The following is an 18,761-nucleotide window of genomic DNA, read 5'->3' on the forward strand; positions in this document are numbered from 1 at the left end:
CCTCCCTCCCTCCCTTCCTTCCTTCCTTCCACTGCTTCTTCTCTTTTGTCTTCCAAGAAGGTCTTCTTTTAGGTACAACTGTTTTCCAGAGCGTGAGATGACGTATTAATGGAAGACGGTTATAATTTCATTCTTGCAGAGTTGTCGTCCCCATTTGGAAACAAGTACACATTTGAGCCAGTTTGGTGACCTCATGAGCTATAATCCCAACTTACTGTCTTTCTGGGCTGGATCTAGATCTTTCTGTGCTGAAGGCATTTCCAGTGATAGATTTCTCTCTAATTCCCCTTCTCCAAGGCCTCACTGGCTTGTCTCCTCTTACCGTCTCATGCTTTGTCCATCCAAGTCTTTGTTCTTCTTTCCAAACCCAGTGCTGGTCTCCTTGTCTCTCACTTTCCTATCTGTTAAATTGAGATTATAAATACCATAGTGCTGATCTGATACTCAGCCAATTTCCCAAGCCCCCAAAATTCCACACAGGCATGAGGTCACTTCTGCTGGGCCCTGACTCTTATCCTGGCAGGTAGAAGTGGTGACAAGGAATGATAGAGAATCTAGATGGGTTGAGGGGGAAACTGAAAGCAGAGGACATTGTGTCCCACTTTCCACTTAGAACTCCGGATGAGAACCCCTTACAGTGGCCTGTAAATCAACATGGGGCAGTGGCAGAGATGAGAAATGGTGGCACAGTGTGTTTAGGCAGAGTGAAGGCTGGAGGTGGTGTCCTCTCCAGGTCTTTGCCATCTCTTGTGTGACAGGGAAGGGATTCGAAATTGCCCTCATGTTCCTAGTGGGTAGCTCTGTTGAGAGCCAGGGGCAGGGACAGGGCTGCAGAGATGACGGTGTGGACAGCTGAGACCAGGGGCCAGATGGAGGATGTGACAGACACCCAGTGGTGAGAGCTGAGAGGACCTAAGTCAGCAAGAGAGGGACCCCCAGGCCAGGGTGGGATTCTGAGAGACTAGAACATGGGGCACACTGGACACAGCCTTCAGCAGTGGATGCCAGCTGGACCCCCAGGAACCCTGCAGGGTGAGGGAGATCCCTGGAGAGGCCCTTGAGAACCCAGGGCTCAGCACGAGGTGATGTAGGTCCTTTCTCCCTGCTGTGCAGAACACTGGCACCCCATTCCTAACCTGGAAGCCATCTTGACTACCAGAAGGAAGAGGAGGGAAAACGAAGATTGCGCATTTATCTGGAAGACGTTGAGTTACCTAGAGACCATTTTAGAGCAGAAGAGAGAGCTAACTTAAATCATCAGGTTTAAGGATCCCTTTCCTGTACCTCTGGAATGGAGGCTCCAAAACAAGATGGAGTCATCCTAGACATCAAAGGAAAGCTCAAGGATTTCTTTTTAAGTTGTTTATTGTCACTATTGTTTGTACATCTAAATTATGTCTATATATTTTATTTTTTATTTTATTTTATTTTTTTGCGGTATGCGGGCCTCCCACTGCTGTGGCCTCCCCCGTCGCGGAGCACAGGCTCCGGACGCGCAGGCTCCGGACGCGCAGGCTCAGCGGCCATGGCCCACGGGCCCAGCCGCCCCGCGGCACATGGGATCCTCCCAGACCGGGGCACGAACCCGCATCCCCTGCATCGGCAGGCGGACTCCCAACCACTTGCGCCACCAGGGAGGCCCATGTCTATATATTTTATAAGATTTTTTTATTTTTACATTTATTTATTTATTTATTTATGTATTTATTTTTGGCTGTGTTGGGTCTTCGTTTCTGTGCGAGGGCTTTCTCCAGTTGCGGCAAGCGGGGGCCCCTCTTCATCACGGTCTCTCACTGTCGCGGCCTCTCTTGCTGCGGAGCATAGGCTCCAGACGCGCAGGCTCAGTAGTTGTGGCTCACGGGCCTAGTTGCTCTGCGGCATGTGGGATCCTCGCAGACCAGGGCACGAACCCGTGTCCCCTGCATTGGCAGGCGGACTCTCAACCACTGCGCCACCAGGGAAGCCCTGTGACTGACTTTTGACCAAAAAGACACCTGAGAAAATCTGCTGGGGGACTTCTAGGAAAACATCCCCACTCCTGAGACTCAATGAAAAAGAGTTTCTCTTCTTACTCTGGACACGCACTGTCCAATATGATAGCCACTAGGCACATGTGGCTATTTAAATTTAAATTAATTAAAATTAAGTGAAATTAAAAATTCAGTTCCTCAGTCACACTAAGTCGCATCTCAGGCATTCGGTGTTCACATGGGGCTAGTGGTTGCCATACTGGACAGTGCAGATATAGAATATTTCCATCGTTGTAGAAAGTTCTATTGGATAGTGCTGTGCCTAGACATTTTCGTGTTTGGATTTGATGCCTGAAACAGTGGTAGCCATCTTAAAAACACTGAGAGGAGCTAGGGAGTGCAAGTAGAAAGTGGAGATAACCAGAGTTTTTGAAAGGTTGAGTCCCTGAACTAACTGTATCCTGAGGTTGAATGACCAGAAGGCTGGAAAAGGCCTGGATCTTTGTTGCCATCACTGAGTTGTAGGACCAGCCTTAGAACTAACTCTGCTTTTGGAGTTCTTGTTAGGTGGGCTAATTGAATGTCCTTAATGTTTGTGATACTTTTTTTTTTTTTTTTTTCTTTTCTTTTTGCGGTATGCGGGCCTCTCACTGTTGTGGCCTCTCCCGTTGCGGAGCACAGGCTCCGGACGCGCAGGCCCAGCGGCCATGGCTCACGGGCCCAGCCGCTCCGCGGCATATGGGATCCTCCCGGACCGGGGCACGAACCCGTATCCCCTGCATCGGCAGGCGAACTCTTAACCACTGCGCCACCAGGGAGGCCCTGTGATACTTTTAACTGAATGTTCTGCGACTTGCCTCTGAAAGCATTCTAACACATCTAAGAGTTAACTTTACAAAGGTTTACTGTGTGTCACATCGTTTTCAGTGCTTCATGCATTACCTTCGTGAATCCTGATAATAGTTACGGTCAGGTGTTAATCCTTCATTTTCTAGATGAGGAAACTGAAGCTTGGACGGTTTGAGTCACTTCCAAGTTCACACAGCTGGAAAGTAGAAATGGTGGCATTTTAGAACTTGTGTCCTTAACCACTTCCTCAGTGTTTAGTCCCTGAAGCAGTTGAAAATATTTTTTTACACGACTTTGACTGAAACTTTGCCATATTCATTTATCCTGGAATGGGTTTGTACCTCCAAAGGACTAGATAAAGATTAAGAGAGATCTGAGGAATAAAAGCAATAGTTCCGCTGATTTAATCTATTAAGAAGTAAGTTGATGTTCCAAGAGAACATGGTGTTGAAATGAACCTTGATGTGGGTACATCTTTCCTTCAAGGAAATAACAAGAAACAGATTGATCTTGGCAAGAAGGCTCATGTTCACAAGATCACAGTGCTGTAAAAAAAAAACTCCATCAAGATAAATTGAGGGTGCTTTTGCAACAATGTCTGTGGCAATTGTGTTTGGTTTTAACATCAGTGTCGGATTTGACCTGTACCCTTCCCTCTTCTTTCCCTTTAGGAATGCACACAGCATAAAGTAAAAGTTACTCTCTTGTTGCTCTAGTATTTAGTATAGTATAGAATTTTGTTAATTTAAGGACGAGAGAAATGAAAACTATCAAATGGGTGGTGGTCTTGCTTTGGTGAATAAATGAGAATTGCTTATAATTATCTGATTAATTGAATAAACAAGGACTGAACACATAGCTGTCTTGTGTTTCAACTCTGTAGCCTCTTTTGCCTTGCTCCTAATGTAAAATATGATTTGTCACTACACTGGTTACTGATTTGGATTCACAGTAAAGGCTAACCAATTCTGGGTTTTGGTGTACAAGCAGGAGGGATGAGTTTGAATTAGTGAAGAAGTTTCAGTCATAGGATTTTTTTCAAAGTAGAATTTTAAAACTTTCAAGTGAGTTGCATAATATCACTAAAATGTAAACTCTGTTTGAGGCCAGGGGTTTGGTTTTATTCCTGCTATAACCCCAGTGCCTGGCATACAATTGGCCTTCAAAAATTGGAATAAGTGAATAAGCTTTGGGCAAAGCCCTTCATGTTCTGAGCTTCTTTCCTCCCTTGTAGACTGAGGGGCTTGGACTAGTTTGGTATTTAGTCTTTACCAGACCTATGGCTTATGCTGTAATTCTTTTCTTCCAGTGAACTGCAAGTCCTAAAAGATACTATCTTTCAAATGGTTTATTTAAGTAAAATTTTCCTCCCATTTTTGTGCTGAGCAAAGACAACAAAGATAACTGCATCCAGTGTTTGTGATCAGTAGTAGAAAACCAGGAGAGATATAATTTCAAACAAAGCAAACATCACACTCTATTTTCTCATGCAGTCTATTGTGGGTAAATAAACAATTTTTGAAGTAAAGAAATATAGTATAAGTCACTACCTTTGCCACTTTTCTGGATTTACAATATTATACTAGGTCATCTTCAAGTCTCCTTCACCTCTGAAATGGATTTCTATGAACTTCCATTTCCTGATGTGTAATACAAAGTGATGGAACTCCACGGTCTTCCTAGGAGATGTCTTCCTATGATGCTAACCCATGGAAACTTGAGTTAGACGAACATAGTGTTGTAATAGATATTCTCACTAATCAAGCATTAGTGAATAGATACGAATGTTTTAAAGTTAGAATGGAAATCACATACATGCAAATCTTGGAAAGAAACTATCTTTATGATTTTTTAAAAACGCCCCTCTGCAAATTACTGATATCACGTTGTTTGTTTTAAGGAAAAAAAACAGTTTATTACATAAAGGTAAACTTTATCCAAAGACACAGAATCATGCAGACTGAATTAATAATAATTACAGGGACTTCCCTGGTGGCTCAGTGATTAAGAATCCGCCTGCCAATGCAGGGGACACAGGTTGGAACCCTGGTCTGGGAAGACCCCACATGCCGCGGAGCAGCTAAGCCCGTGCACCACAACTACTGAGCCTGAGCTCTAGAGTCCACGAGCCACAACTATTGAGGCCGCGTGCCACAACTCCTGAGCCCACGCACCTAGAGCCCATGCTCCGCAACAAGAGCAGCCACCTTGATGAGAAGCCTGTGCATCGCAGTAAAGAGTAGCCCCCGCTCGATGCAACTAGAGAAAACCCATGTGCAGCAAGAAAGACCCAGTGCAGCCAAAAAATAAATAAATAAATGAATAAGAATTTTAAAAATAGTAATAATAATTACAACTTACTGTTGGAACTGTGATAAATAAAAATACTTTGTAAATGTAATATAATTTCATTCAAAGTAATCACCCCCATTTTTACAGATGAACAAATATAAGCAGAGAAATGTCAGAAACTTAACTCAAGGCAGAGCAAGGATTTGGACCTCTCTCTCAAGAGCCTAGTCTCTTAATCACATTTAAAGTTGGTTAAGGAGGCATGCTCATTCATCCATTGGAATTTTTTGGACATGGGCCTTTTATTCACATGGAGATGACTAACTCAAGAGTTATACATTATTAAAAGTGAGGAGTCCCAGATCAGACTTCAAAGCTCATGACAAGCCAAAGACAATAGAAGGGGAAAACAGTAGAACAGGAGCCACCAACATACAAAGGCCTAAGGGCCTCCTAAGAATCTTCTACCCAGAAGTGCTACAGCAAAGGTTAAGGTTTACATGGCTTCAAAACAGAGGGAACTCAAAAATACAACTTTTTCAACTAAGTAGGATGCAGCAAGAATATCCATAATTCAGCCATTCTCTGTGGCTTTTACTAGGATGTCACTGTTTACAGAACTTGTTTGTCACATAGGAGTTCTACAGTTGGGGGTCATGAAAAAAACATGATATGGTTGTTAGCTAGGAGCAAAGCTGGGGACGTGAGTCACAGAGAAGGGGGGATTCATATTCAGCCTCAGAGTGACAAGGACTCCCCCTCCTCTGATTCATATTGATTCCCTGACTTTTGACCTAGTCAATATAAGGTCAAAGAACTGGAGAGAAAATGACTGGGGAGAGTGATTTTAGCATTAATTTTGTCCTATCATTGTTTTAATGGGTATCATTACTCTACAGCACTCAAATTAAATCTGATGTGGCAGAGACTGGCTGGCAGCTCACCAAAGCTTTATTTTTTCTTCCTTAGCACACAGCTAGACTACATTTCCCAGCCTCCCTTGCAGTTAGAAGTGGCCATGTGGCTGAGTTCTGGCCAGTGGGTGTGGGGAGAAATGATGTTTGCCACTTCCGGGCTTAGCCATTAAAAATCTCCCACCTGGGGCTTCCCTGGTGGCACAGTGGTTGAGAGTCCGCCTGCCAATGCAGGGGACACGGGTTTGTGCCCCGGTCTGGGAGGATCCCACATGCTGCGGAGCGGCTGGGCCCGTGAGCCATGGCCGCTGAGCCTGCGCGTCTGGAGCCTGTGCTCTGCAACGGGAGAGGCCACAACAGTGAGAGGCCACAACAGTGAGAGGCCTGCGTACCGCAAAAAAAAAAAAAAGAAAATCTCCCACCTGTTTGCCTGGCTGGATGTTGCTCTCCAGAGCAAACTTGGAATCTTCATGTTGAAAATCGCAGTGCCTCTGTCAGCCTGGGTCCCTGAATGACTGCATGGAGCAGATGCTGCTCTCTCTGTCCCACCCTACCCTCCACTCTAGGCTGCTGATTGGACTTCACACCTGGAAAATTACCTTTTTTTTTTTTTTTTTTTTTTTTTTCTTTTTGCGGTATGCGGGCCTCTCACTGTTGTGGCCTCTCCCGTTGCGGAGCACAGGCTCCGGATGCGCAGGCCCAGCGGCCATGGCTCACGGGCCCAGCCGCTCCGCGGCATATGGGATCCTCCCAGACCGGGGCACGAACCCGTATCCCCTGCATCGGCAGGCGGACTCTCAACCACTGCGCCACCAGGGAGGCCCTACCTTTTTTTTTTAAAGTGTCTGAGATTTCAGCATTTATTTATTGTGGCAACTTGCCTTACCTTAACTAATGAGGCAAGGTAGTTGGTACATCTCATTCATTCTGTTATTGGAAGGTGGGGTGGGATGGGCTCGGCATCCCTTCTTTCTTGAGATCATGTATGAACCCAGGTTCATACAATCTAAGAAAGCTGGAGGAGGCTATTCTGGGCACTACCAGATTATCACTGTCCAATCAGGAGAGAGACATTTGTAGTCAGGAGACTCCACCAGAGCTGCCCACTCCCTGTGTACCAACCCAGGCCACTGGGACCTCCACAATATGGTATAAGGTTAAGACTACAGGCTCTGGGCTTCCTGGGGTCAAGTCTTACCTCTGCCATTTATTAACTCTGACTGTACCAAGGTATTTAATCATTGTGCTTCAGTTTCCTTATCTGTAAAGTAGCAGTATCTCTCTCATAGAGTTATATGCAGATTAAATGAGTTAATGCATGTAAAACAGATGGCTGAAATGCATTTGACACGTTGTAAGAACTCCGTAAAAACTAGCCGTCATCACTAGAGACCAGCATGATCTAATAGAAATTTTTGTGATAATGGAAGTGTTCTATATCTGTCCAGTACAGTAGCCACCAACCACATGTGGCCATTAAGCACTTGAAATGTGACTGAGAAACTGAATTTTAAATTTTATTTAACTTTACGGGCCTCCCTGGTGGCGCAGTGGTTAAGAGTCCGCCTGCCGATGCAGGGGATACGGGTTCGTGCCCCGGTCTGGGAGGATCCCATATGCCGCGGAGCGGCTGGGCCCGTGAGCCATGGCCGCTGGGCCTGCGCATCCGGAGCCTGTGCTCCGCAACGGGAGAGGCCACAACAGTGAGAGGCCCGCATACCGCCAAAAAAATAAATAAATAAATAAAAATAAAAAAATTTTTATTTAACTTTAAATTTAAATAGCCACACGTGGCTAGTGGCTACCATATTGAACAGTACAGCTATAGGCCATTTGTTCTAATTGCTTCAGAATTTTTTGAATTAGTGGTTTTAGGGGTTTTTTTGGATATATACCCAGGAGTGGAATTGCTGGGTCATATGGTAGTTCTATTTTTAGCTTTTTGAGAAACCTCCCTACTGTTTTCCACAGTGGCTGCACCAATATACATTCCCACCAGGTGTACGAGGGTTCCCTTTTCTCTACATCCTCGCCAACATTTGTTACTTGTTAACCTACCTGCCGCACTTGAGGGATTCAGAGCAATGTCATCTGCACTGTTGGGGTTTGATAGGTTAACTATTCTGCTTCTCCCTCACCGCAACATCCCCTACATCCTCTCATCTAACCTTAAAAGTGTCTGTTGAACCTCTCTTTTCATGCCAGCTTCCCAAGCACTGGTTCAAGTCGTCATCATGTCTTGGCTAATTTACTGCAATAGCCTGCTGTCTGGCCGTCCCACTTCAGATCACCCTCCTCGTTTATTTCATAGCTATATAAAAAAAATATTGTTCTGTGCCAGGGGCTGGGGAGAATGGGGAGTTCATTGTGCAGCCAAGTCCTTACCTTAGGCTCCGCACCCCCGGAGAACCTAAGCTAAGATGCCGAGGGGGTCACTGCTCACCTGTGAGCTGGCAAAGAATGGTGTGATCTGAGGGAGACTGGAAGTTTCTGTACCCTACCCACTGGTGCCCTCCGCCCACTTCCAGGTGCTTCTGCACTTAAACATCTACCATAGGGAACTCTCACTACCCATAAATGACAGGTGCTTTGGGGTGAAAGAACATGTCGACTGACTAACAGCAGAATCACCCGAGACACTAGTGGGGATCTGGGAGGAGAGGGGCACCCGGGCAAATGTTGCTTTCCTTAAGCTGGATCTCTTCGGGAGGAAACGGAGATAGCCCTGGAGTGTGCATTCTCTATGGGGGCCACTTCGCTCCCATGGGAATGAAAATTGGTTCTTGGGGGCCAAAAAATTTCTTTTTTTTTGTGGCTGCGTTGGGTCTTCATTGCTGCGCGCGGGCTTTCTCTAGTTGCGGCAAACTGGGGCTACTCTTCGTTGTGGTGTGCGGACTTCTCATTGCGGTGGCTTCTCTTGTTGCGGAGCACGGACTCTAGGCGCGTGGGCTTCAGTAGTTGTGGCGCACGGGCTCAGTAGTTGTGGCGCACGGGCTCTAGAGTGCAGGCTCAGTAGTTGTGGCGCATGGGCTTAGTTGCTCTGCGGCACGTGGGATATTCCCGGACCAGGGCTCAAACCCGTGTCCCCTGCATTGGCAGGTGGATTCTTAACCATTGCATCACCAGGGAAGTCCCAAAATCTTACATATTACACAGGGCTGGGACTTGGATGAGGCAAGTGAGGGGTCTAGGGCACAGAACGTTAGGAGAGACCCCCTCTTAGGGCTGTGTGTGTGTGTGTGTGTGTGTGTGTGTTTACACACATACATAAATACACGCATACATAAATATATACATACTGTTTGGATGGCAAGGAGTGTTGTGGGTAAGGGGATGGAAAGGGTCGGGCAAAGGAGGAAAGTGTGATTTTAAATAGAGTGGTCTGGATCAGTCTCTCAGAGAAAGTGATATTTGAGCAACATTTGAAAGCGGCAGCAGGGCAAACCAAGGGGGTCTCTGTGGGAAAAGTGTTTCAGGCAGAGGAAGCAGCAAGTGCAAAGGCCCTGAGGTGGGACTATGCCCAGTGTGTTGGAGGAACAGCAGGGACACCAGAGTGTTGGGTGAGGGGAGTGGAGGGGGAGATGAGGTCTGGATAGAGGGCCATGTTTCATGGGCATGTGGGGAGATTCCATGAAGAAGCATGGGTATAATGCCACTGTAATAAGTGTTCAATAGAGGCCAGTTTGCCTCTCTCCCTCTCTTCCCCCTGAAACACTAAGCAGTATTTACCTTTCAGACTGAAAAAGCTCCAGAAGCTACCAGCCTTCAAAAGTAGAGTGAACCCAAGTTATGGCTAGCATTTTATAATGGAAAACACAACCCAAATACTCCATTATCTGCACTGGCCTTGACGGGCAGCCTAGATTATTGTCTATGTGTCTAACTTCAGGGCGGCTGGGAAGGGGGGATGATGCCCTAATATCCCCCACCTGTCAGAAACAGTTTATTTCAAGGCTCTCCTCCTTCCTAAAGTGTACATCCCTCCCAGTGGAATGGGGTGGATGGCCAGCAGGTCAGTGGCTCTTCACTGTTTTAGACCACAGCCCAAGAAGAGAAGCAGCCCAGTATAGTGGGGCTTGAAAGCCTAGGCTCAGATCCTAGCTCTGTCCCTTTACTACACACGTTATTTGACCTCCCTGTGCCTCAGTTTCCCCATCTGTAAAATGGGGTAACTTGCCTCGTATTGTTGTTATGAGGACTAAATGAGTTAATATTTATGAAGTGCCTGGTCACAGTAATGCTATATACATGCTTGTTAATTTAAAATAGAGTCCCTTTTGGGACTCTACCCTTTCCAGAAAAAAAATGCATATGAATACACACAAATTTGCATTCTATTTTAGGGCATTTATGGACACTCCAAAATGCATCTCCTAGATCCTCAAGGGAGGGGACTGTCTGTTAACCCCTGAGAGAGGCCAGGTCAGTTCTGGAGGGGTTAAGGGGCAAGAGGGCAGGTGAGTGGTACCGTCTGAGGACGGGAGAGGAGCAAGACCCAGGGGCTGGGGGATCAAGACCATGTTTCACCCACTTCCCATTTTGGCCAAGGCCCACCTAGAATTGCCAATCGTTTGCACTTTGGGAAATTCCACCAGCTAGGAGCTGAAGTTTTCTTTAGGGATGTCATTATCAATTGTTTAATAAAAACGTTGTGTCAGAGTATTTATTGAGCACTGTGACGTGAGATGGTCACAGCTCAAGTAAACACATTTTGGCTGTGCCGAAGTAGAAATGTTTTCAGTCATTTTGTTGGTTATGTAGTAAAATCTGAAAATTACAGTTCTTGTAAGAGTGTCTGTTGTCCCAAGCCCCGGAGAGCCACTGTCATAATCATATTGTTTTGTTTGGGGTCCCTGTATAAGAGTGCCTAGGCGTGGCACCTTGTTTTGAGTCATCTCTCTATGGAACAGTAATTCAATCCAGAGAAGGACTGTCACCAGATTACAAATTTTAGTTGGCTCTAAAACATTCATGCAAGGGGGGCTAGTTGTATTCTTTTTAGATCCACTCCTAGAAGATTAAGCCTTTATCTTTCCCATCCAACTGCGGGGAGAATGTGCTGGGTGTAAAGAGAACCAACTGTCTGACATTTTAAGTCTTACATCTCCCGCATATCAAATAGCAGAAGGAAAATGAAAACCTCAGAACCCTCAGACATGACCTTGTATGACTTGGGTGCAGGTTATTTGGGAGGTGATCCCAGGAATGAGGAGTGAGCGAGCAGGGAGAGGGCATTAGGAAGAGGAAAGGTTGATAAAGGGTACAGTATTGAGATCATTGCTGTGGGCAGCGTTTGTGATACGGCAGTTGAATGGCCATTTTAGTATACGTTTGGAAGATCTGTTAAGCAAGCTACCTGCTGTGATTGGCAGTTATAGCTATGCTTCCAAAGTACAGATTCTGAACCATAGCCATCTAAGAAGTGTTCTCAAGTCTCTCCTTCATGGACTCTTTCTCATTGCTCTCAGATCTTTTTTTGTTTGTTTGTTTGTTTTTCGGTACGCGGGCCTCTCACTGTTGTGGCCTCTCCCATTGCGGAGCACAGGCTCCGGACGCGCAGGCTCAGCGGCCATGGCTCACGGGCCCGGCCACTCCGCGGCATGTGGGATCCTCCCGGACCAGGGCACGAACCCGCGTCCCCCACATCGGCAGGCGGACTCCCAACCACTGTGCCACCAGGGAAGCCCTGCTCTCAGATCTTTTGCCCATCTTTCCCCTGCTGTGCTTTGTATCACAGGGACCTGACCCCTTGCAATATTTGCATTAAATTCCTGCTTTTGAACTACCTGTCGTATGTTCATGACTGCTGGAGACTCCTTAATGATGTCATCAGTCAATCCAAAAATGTTTTGAATATCGACCACATGCAAAGCCCTGCACTGGATTCCTGGAGGATAATAAAGAATCAAGCAGCTTAGCATTTAGTTGGGAAAACAAGACATACAGTGGAAAAGTTAAATAACAGTGCCTAACAGTATATGTCCAAATGCCAAGTGAATGGTGTAGCCAGTGAATAAACTTTAAGATACAAAGAGGAAAGAGCCATCTCCATCAGTTTCATGCCAGGGCATGCTTTAGAGGGCTGGAGAGCTGACAGAAAGGGGTCATCTAAAACTTCCAATTTTGGAAGGGTAAGAATTTGGAATTCTACTTGAAATCTCCTAATTTTTAAATGTTGGTAAGTAATTCAAACTTTCAGAAACTTCAGTGTGAGTTCCACTGTGTGGGCAAGATAAAACTTGTCGGGGAGCTGAGTTGGGATTGGGAGCCAAGGGTGTGCATTCGGTGGATGGCTTACTGAGTTGGGTGAGAAGTCAGACGCAAAGAACGTTAAGATCCTTGCCAATGAGAAGATTCCGGGTTCTAATATTTCACTTATGTGTGAGGCGATCAAGATCTGGGCTTAGAAGGGGACAGTGGGCGTGGGAAGAAAGGAGAGGTAAGAGAGAGATTAGGGAATATTAATACCCTCCATTTATCTACTAGTTTATGGTCTACACAGTTTGTCATTGGAGGTAGGATAGAATAGAGGCCCAGAGGGTAGGCTCTGAAGTTAGACTGCCTGGGTTCAAATCCCAGCTCTACAGTGAATTCCCATGGAGGCCTGGAACAATTCACAGAACCTTGCGCAGCCTCAGTTTCTCAAGCACTAAAAAGGACTGATGCTAAGGAATCCACATATTTCATAGAGTCGTTGGCTGATTAAATAATAAAATGTGTATGAAGCTCTTCGTGTGTTAAGCCTGGCTCACAGGAAGCATCAATCAGTGTTCACTCTTACTATCATCACACACATCACTTCTCTTTAATCCTTGCAACAGCTCCCTGTTAGGGTGAGAAGAATGCATAGGATGGATGACGGAATCTGGGGGTGGGAGTGGGAGGTGGAGAACAGGAGGAGTCCAGAGCGATGGCCAGAGAGTGAGCCTTTGGTTTGTAGACTCAGCTGCGTTGCTGAAACTGACTCTAGTTTTATGGGCCCTTCGCTTAAAACCCTGTGGGATTTTTCTTCCTAAAGTGTGGTTCCTTGCAACTCATATTCTCCATAATTTAAAAAACTGGATTTTTGAGTATGTAGGAAGAATAATGGCTCCCCAAAGATGTCCCCTTCTAATGCCTCAAACCTGTAACTATGTTGCCTTACATGACAAAAGGGATTTTGCAAATGTGATTAAAGCTCAGGACTGGGAGATGGGGAGGTGATCATGGATTGCCTGGGTGGGCCCAGTCTGATCACTCGAGTTCTTAAAAGTGGAAGAGGAAGGCAGAAGAGTGAGTCAGACGGATGCTGCATGAGAAGGACTCCCCCTACCCCATCCCACTGTTGCTAGCTTTGAAGATGGAGGAATGTGGGTGGCTTCTAGAATCGAGGAATGGCCCTCAATTTATAGCCAGCAAGAAAATGAGGACTACGTCCTCCAACTGCAAGGAACTGAATTCTGCCAGTTGTCCAAATAAGGAGGACACAGGTTCTCCCCCAGAGCCTCCAGAAAGGTGTGCAGCCTGTTGACACCACCCTGATTTTAGTCCGGTGAGACCCATGTTGGGCTAATGACCTACAGAACTCTAACGTAACAAGTTTGCATTGTCTTAAACCACTAAGTTCATGGTAATTTGTTACAGCAGCAACAGGAAACTAATATACTGAATTCTCCAGTTTCAGTTGTTTGGCTGGTATTACCAGAGGTCCATCAAATTCAAGAATGATATGGAAATGCTGTGGGGCGATGGGGGACAGGGTCTTGGATATATGGGGTTGGAGAGGCATTGACAGTAAGGCATTCATATGGCAGTGCTCAGACCACACTTGTTCATGTGGGATTGGATTTGGGGAGGTGGTAGCAATAAATTTGAAAGAATGTGCCAGGGAGGTGATGTAGGGAAAGAGACCCCGTCGAGGGGGGCCACTTTCTTGAGTTGCCAGTTCCTCTGTTTGGTGTCCATTCGAAGCTTAGGCATGCCAAACTCCTGGTCATCATAATTGCAATATATGGACTTTGTTTTAAAAAATCACTAGGGAGTCATACTGAGTAAATTTTATAGACAGCTCACAATAATTTTATTTATGGACTTAAATCGAGACTTCAATAAATGAATAATGCTTTAAATTTTGCTCTTTGTAAATTTCCAAAGGAAAATCTGAAAAATTTATTTCTCTGCTTGCGAATCTTTTTAACAATGGAAATGTTTTGTCTCCTAAGAGTGGCATGGAACTCAAATATATGACTCACTGGAAATGCTGACCACCTCCTTCGTTGTTTTTTTTTTTTTTTTTGCGGTACACGGGCCTCTCACTGTTGTGGCCTCTCCCGTTGCGGAGCACAGGCTCAGTGGCCATGGCTCACGGGCCTGGCGCTCCGCGGCATGTGGGATCTTCCCAGACCGGGGCACGAACCCGCATTCCCTGCATCGGCAGGCGGACTCTCAACCACTGCGCCACCAGGGAAGCCCACACCTCCTTGGTTTTAACAAATGGGAAGTGAGTTAGGAGAGAGCCCAAGAGAAACAGAGGCTGATACTCAGGAAAATGTAAGGCCTAAGGGATGTCTCTATGTGGGACCAAGAGGAGTGATGTGGAGCATTATAATGAGAGACAGAAAAAGTGAATAAAATGTTAGTCACTGAGTAATCGGGCCCCTAGAAGAAAAAAAATGCCAAAAGAGAAAAAGCAGACAATAACAATTTAAAAACCTCTAACTTTTATTTACTGGGTTCCCTCCCTTCATCAGTGTAGGTCTCTGCTGGGAGCCCTGTAGGCTGGGCTGGGCTGGCCCTTGATCTATGTTTTGATCAGGTTTTACCTCTTGATTGTGAATCCATGCATATCAAACCTGTCTACCCAGAGATGGCCAACCAGGAAAGTTCCTTCTCCACTCTGGCTCTCCTATTACCCTTGAATTGTCCATTTCCTCTAGCATCTAAGAAAGAGGTAAAACTCAGATGAGCCCCTTTCCCTGTGGGTATACAGCTCTTGTCAAAGGATTTAGCAATGGAGAAGGTTGAACAATTGGTGACTCTGGTCAGCCACTGGGCAAAATTGAAAAGGAAGCAGTATTAGCCCCTGTTGCCTTTCAACATCACTCTCCATCCCTCTTCCCTGGTACTCATCTCTTCCTCAGTGCCTTCATGCTGTTCCCTGCCTGTGCCACGCTCCCACACCACTCTGCCTCACCTGCCTAAACTGATGTGTCATTTTCAAGTAGCCCATATTGAATGTTGATTCTTCCCGGAAATTTTCAACATGGCCCAGTATGGTAGGTCTTTGCTACATAATGAGAAAACTTCAGCCAATTGGAATTAATTCATACTAAGCTGTGAATGACTGATTCCCCTTAGTGCTCCCAGGAGCATTCTCAAAATTAAACTCCTGTTAATTCAACAGACTCTTTGATTGGTGGGGTATTTAAGGTAGCATGAGGGATACATTGAAGGACAAAGACTAAGAAGAGGCAATGCCAATTAAATTAGGGCATCAAGACACTAACTACTCTGCGCTAACCATTTGAGCGCTCATTCAGTCCTGCTTTCAAGCAGAACTGTGTTTTAATTATACCAGAAAATAATCAGTACCCTACCACCATTTAAGGAAAATAGGCTCCTGGAAGCTACCAGGTATGTTTCACTGTGCAATTTTAGTTTCTAAATATACTTATTATTTCTTTTTAATTGTATCTCAAGGTACCACTATGGAAATAACCATTCCTTTGTAATTAAAAACAGTTTAAGAATTTATAAGGTAATACCCCATTGGGTGAGAGTTTGGGAAAGTAACACTCTGATGTACTGCAAAGAGCGGTATAAATTGGTTTGTTTTCTGTAAGGCATCTTGGCAATCAAAACTCATGGAATTTCTGAAAGAAATAGCAAGTATGTATGCAGAAATTTACCAAGAGGATTTCTTGCAGCATTGTTTATAATCATGAAAAACTGCGCACACTAAAATGTCCATCAAAAGGAAATTTGTTATATAAATTAATGGTACATCCAATCAATGAAATGCTATGCAGTCATCACAAAATGGTATTGGGGAAAATTATTTAATGATATAGAACAATGTTCAGGATATAGTGTCATGAGAAAAACCAGGTTACAAATAGTTTTAAGTGACGTGATCTTTCTTATCATACCTATAAGTACATATGTATACACATACATTCATATATTTATATTCATATGTAGATATACATTAACACATAGGAAGAGAAAAGAATATACGTCAAAATGTTAATGTCGGGCCTCCCTGGTGGCGCAGTGGTTGAGAGTCCGCCTGCCGATGCAGGGGATACGGGTTCGTGCCCCGATCTGGGAGGATCCCATATGCCGCGGAGCGGCTGGGCCCGTGAGCCATGGCCGCTGGGCCTGCGCGTCCGGAGCCTGTGCTCCGCAACGGGAGAGGCCACAACAGTGAGAGGCCCACATACCGCAAAAAGATAAAAAAAAAAAAAAAAAAAAATGTTAATGTCATTTATGTCTGGGTGGTGAAATTATAGGTGGTTTTAATTTTCTTCTTTTTGTTTATCTGTAATTTCTGAAGTTTCTCCAATAAGTGTATTATTTTTCATAGAGAAAAAAATAGAATTACTTTTCTTTTAAGGAATCTAGCATCCTCCCAAAATAAATAACACAGCAGTTCTTGTAGTTTATATACCCAGAGGTGTCTGATTGGCTTAATTAAAGGTATAAAGTCTGCGCTAATAGGTATAAAAAGAAGTACAGTTACGGGAAGTTTAATTTATGCAGATGTATACATTTACACATTCTAATGAACGTTTGCCAACAACCGAAGTTCTTAGTCATCATTTTAAAATGTACTAAACCATTATATAACAAAATATATAGAGTACCATCAACAGTTAAATTGGAAGAATTGCTTCACCAGAGATATGTCTTTGTGGAGAATTGAAAGAACTGATTAGGCTGTTGAAAATAATAGTAAATTAACGTACTGCCCTCTTTTGGTAGCTGTTTGCAACTCATTTTACATTCACTGCCGTTAAAGATGTTAATCTCCTACAAATTCATGTACAAACTAATTTTATTTACTTTTACATTTTTTTATTGAAGTATAGTTGATTTACAATAATGTTGTGTTAGTTTCAGGTGTAAAGCACAGTGATTCAGATATATATATATATATATATATATATATATATATATATATATATATTCTTTTTCAGATTCTTTTCCATTATAGGTTATTACAAGATATTGTAATCACTCCCTGTATTATACAGTAGGTCCCTGTTGTTTAATCTACAAACTAAACTAATTTTAAATCACCTTTTTTGTCAACAGAGCACGCTGATAATTCCAGTTTGTTATCACCTTCTGGTAAGATTGTTATTTCATGACTTTGGGGGAATTTCAGCAAAATATTCTAGAAGTTCTCCATGCAATGTCAGATACAGCAAAATTGTTTTCTTCTATGAAGCTTAATTAAATTCTGTCATTAAACCTACTCCTGAAAAATCAAAGCAGACATAGACAACAGGGTAGTCTATCAATCCCCCCCAATTGCTAAACAAAGCTAGGGACTAATTTGTGGGTTTTCATCATGGTAACTGCTTCAGTTCTTCAGTGTTACTTTTAGTATTCTAGTTCATGTCTCCTGAAGAGTATCAAGGACATAAACATGCTAAATGTTCCTATATTTGAGGGTTGAGATGTTCTCTTAAATATACTTCCTCAGCACCCCACTGGATTAATATTTTTCAAAAGGCTTCTAAAGGCTTAACACTCATGAGAATGGGAAGGCAAATCAATAAAGAGAAATTTATAACTAGGACCTGTCTTGGCAGGAACCAGGAGCAGAACCTGCATTCCAGACTGCTGGCTACAACGGGACCTCAGGGATAAAGTGGTCCCCCCCCCATCCCTTAGTTAATAACACGGTGAAGCCTGGAGAGGCTGAGTAACTTATCTAAGTTCACACGGCTTCTTGCCCCACATCACAGATGCAGCACATGGCTTCTCTAACTCCTACTTCTGTTTCATTCTGTAATATATATACCATATAGTACAGAACAATCTTTTACGGTAAGGAGTGAGTCAACTCACATTGTCCTTAGTTGTGTGAAAATGAGCTTCTACTGTTATTAATTCATTTAACTAAAATTAATAATAATCGCTATTACTGCTCATGCACATACTACATGTCTGGGAGTCTTCCGACATCTCGTTTTGCTTCCAATCTTGCAGTATAGGGATCGTTATATTCATGTTATAGATGAGCAAACCGAGGGTCAGAGAGGAGGAAACTTGCTCATGTTCACACATTCTCTGGAGCCACACTCCTTGGGTTTGAATTTGGCCACCCCCCCCCACCTCCATTGCTATCTGTGTGGCTTTGGACAAGTTCCTTCACCTTTCTGTGCCTCAGTTTCTTCATCTGTAAATTGAAGAGAATAACAGTACTCGCTTCATAGGGAAGTTGTGAAGATGAAATGAGATAACACATGTGCCTGGCACAGAGTAAACCCTCAGTAAGTAATAACGATCATTATTATTATGTTTTACAAATTTATTTATTTAAAAATTTATTTATTTATTTATTTATTTTTGGGTGTGTTGGGTCTTCGTTGCTGCGTGCGTGGACTTTCTCTAGTTGCGGTGAGCAGGGGCTACCCTTCATTGCAATGCACGGGCTTCTCATTGCGGTGGCTTCTCTCGTTGTGGAGCACGGGCTCTAGGTGTGTGGGCTTCAGTAGTTGTGGCGTGCCGGTTCAGTAGTTGTGGC

At 44.2% G+C, this 18,761-nt stretch overlaps 1 protein-coding gene across 16 annotated transcripts in view; it reads left to right on the forward strand.

Moving 5' to 3' along the window:
* Window positions 1–18,761, forward strand: part of ADGRG2 (adhesion G protein-coupled receptor G2) — a 110,665-nt gene that overhangs the window by 45,170 nt on the left and 46,734 nt on the right. For 14 of the 16 annotated variants that reach the window (XM_060086343.1, XM_060086355.1, XM_060086339.1 and 11 more), the window contains exon 3: window positions 17,321–17,356. The exons of the other annotated variants lie outside the window; for them this stretch is intronic. In XM_060086343.1, coding sequence (XP_059942326.1) covers window positions 17,321–17,356 — 36 coding nt within the window. The remainder of the gene's footprint in view (window positions 1–17,320; window positions 17,357–18,761) is intronic. 16 annotated transcript variants of the gene reach the window in all.

This window comes from Mesoplodon densirostris, chromosome X, assembly GCF_025265405.1.
Source record: "Mesoplodon densirostris isolate mMesDen1 chromosome X, mMesDen1 primary haplotype, whole genome shotgun sequence".
Taxonomy (NCBI): Eukaryota; Metazoa; Chordata; class Mammalia; order Artiodactyla; family Ziphiidae; genus Mesoplodon; species Mesoplodon densirostris.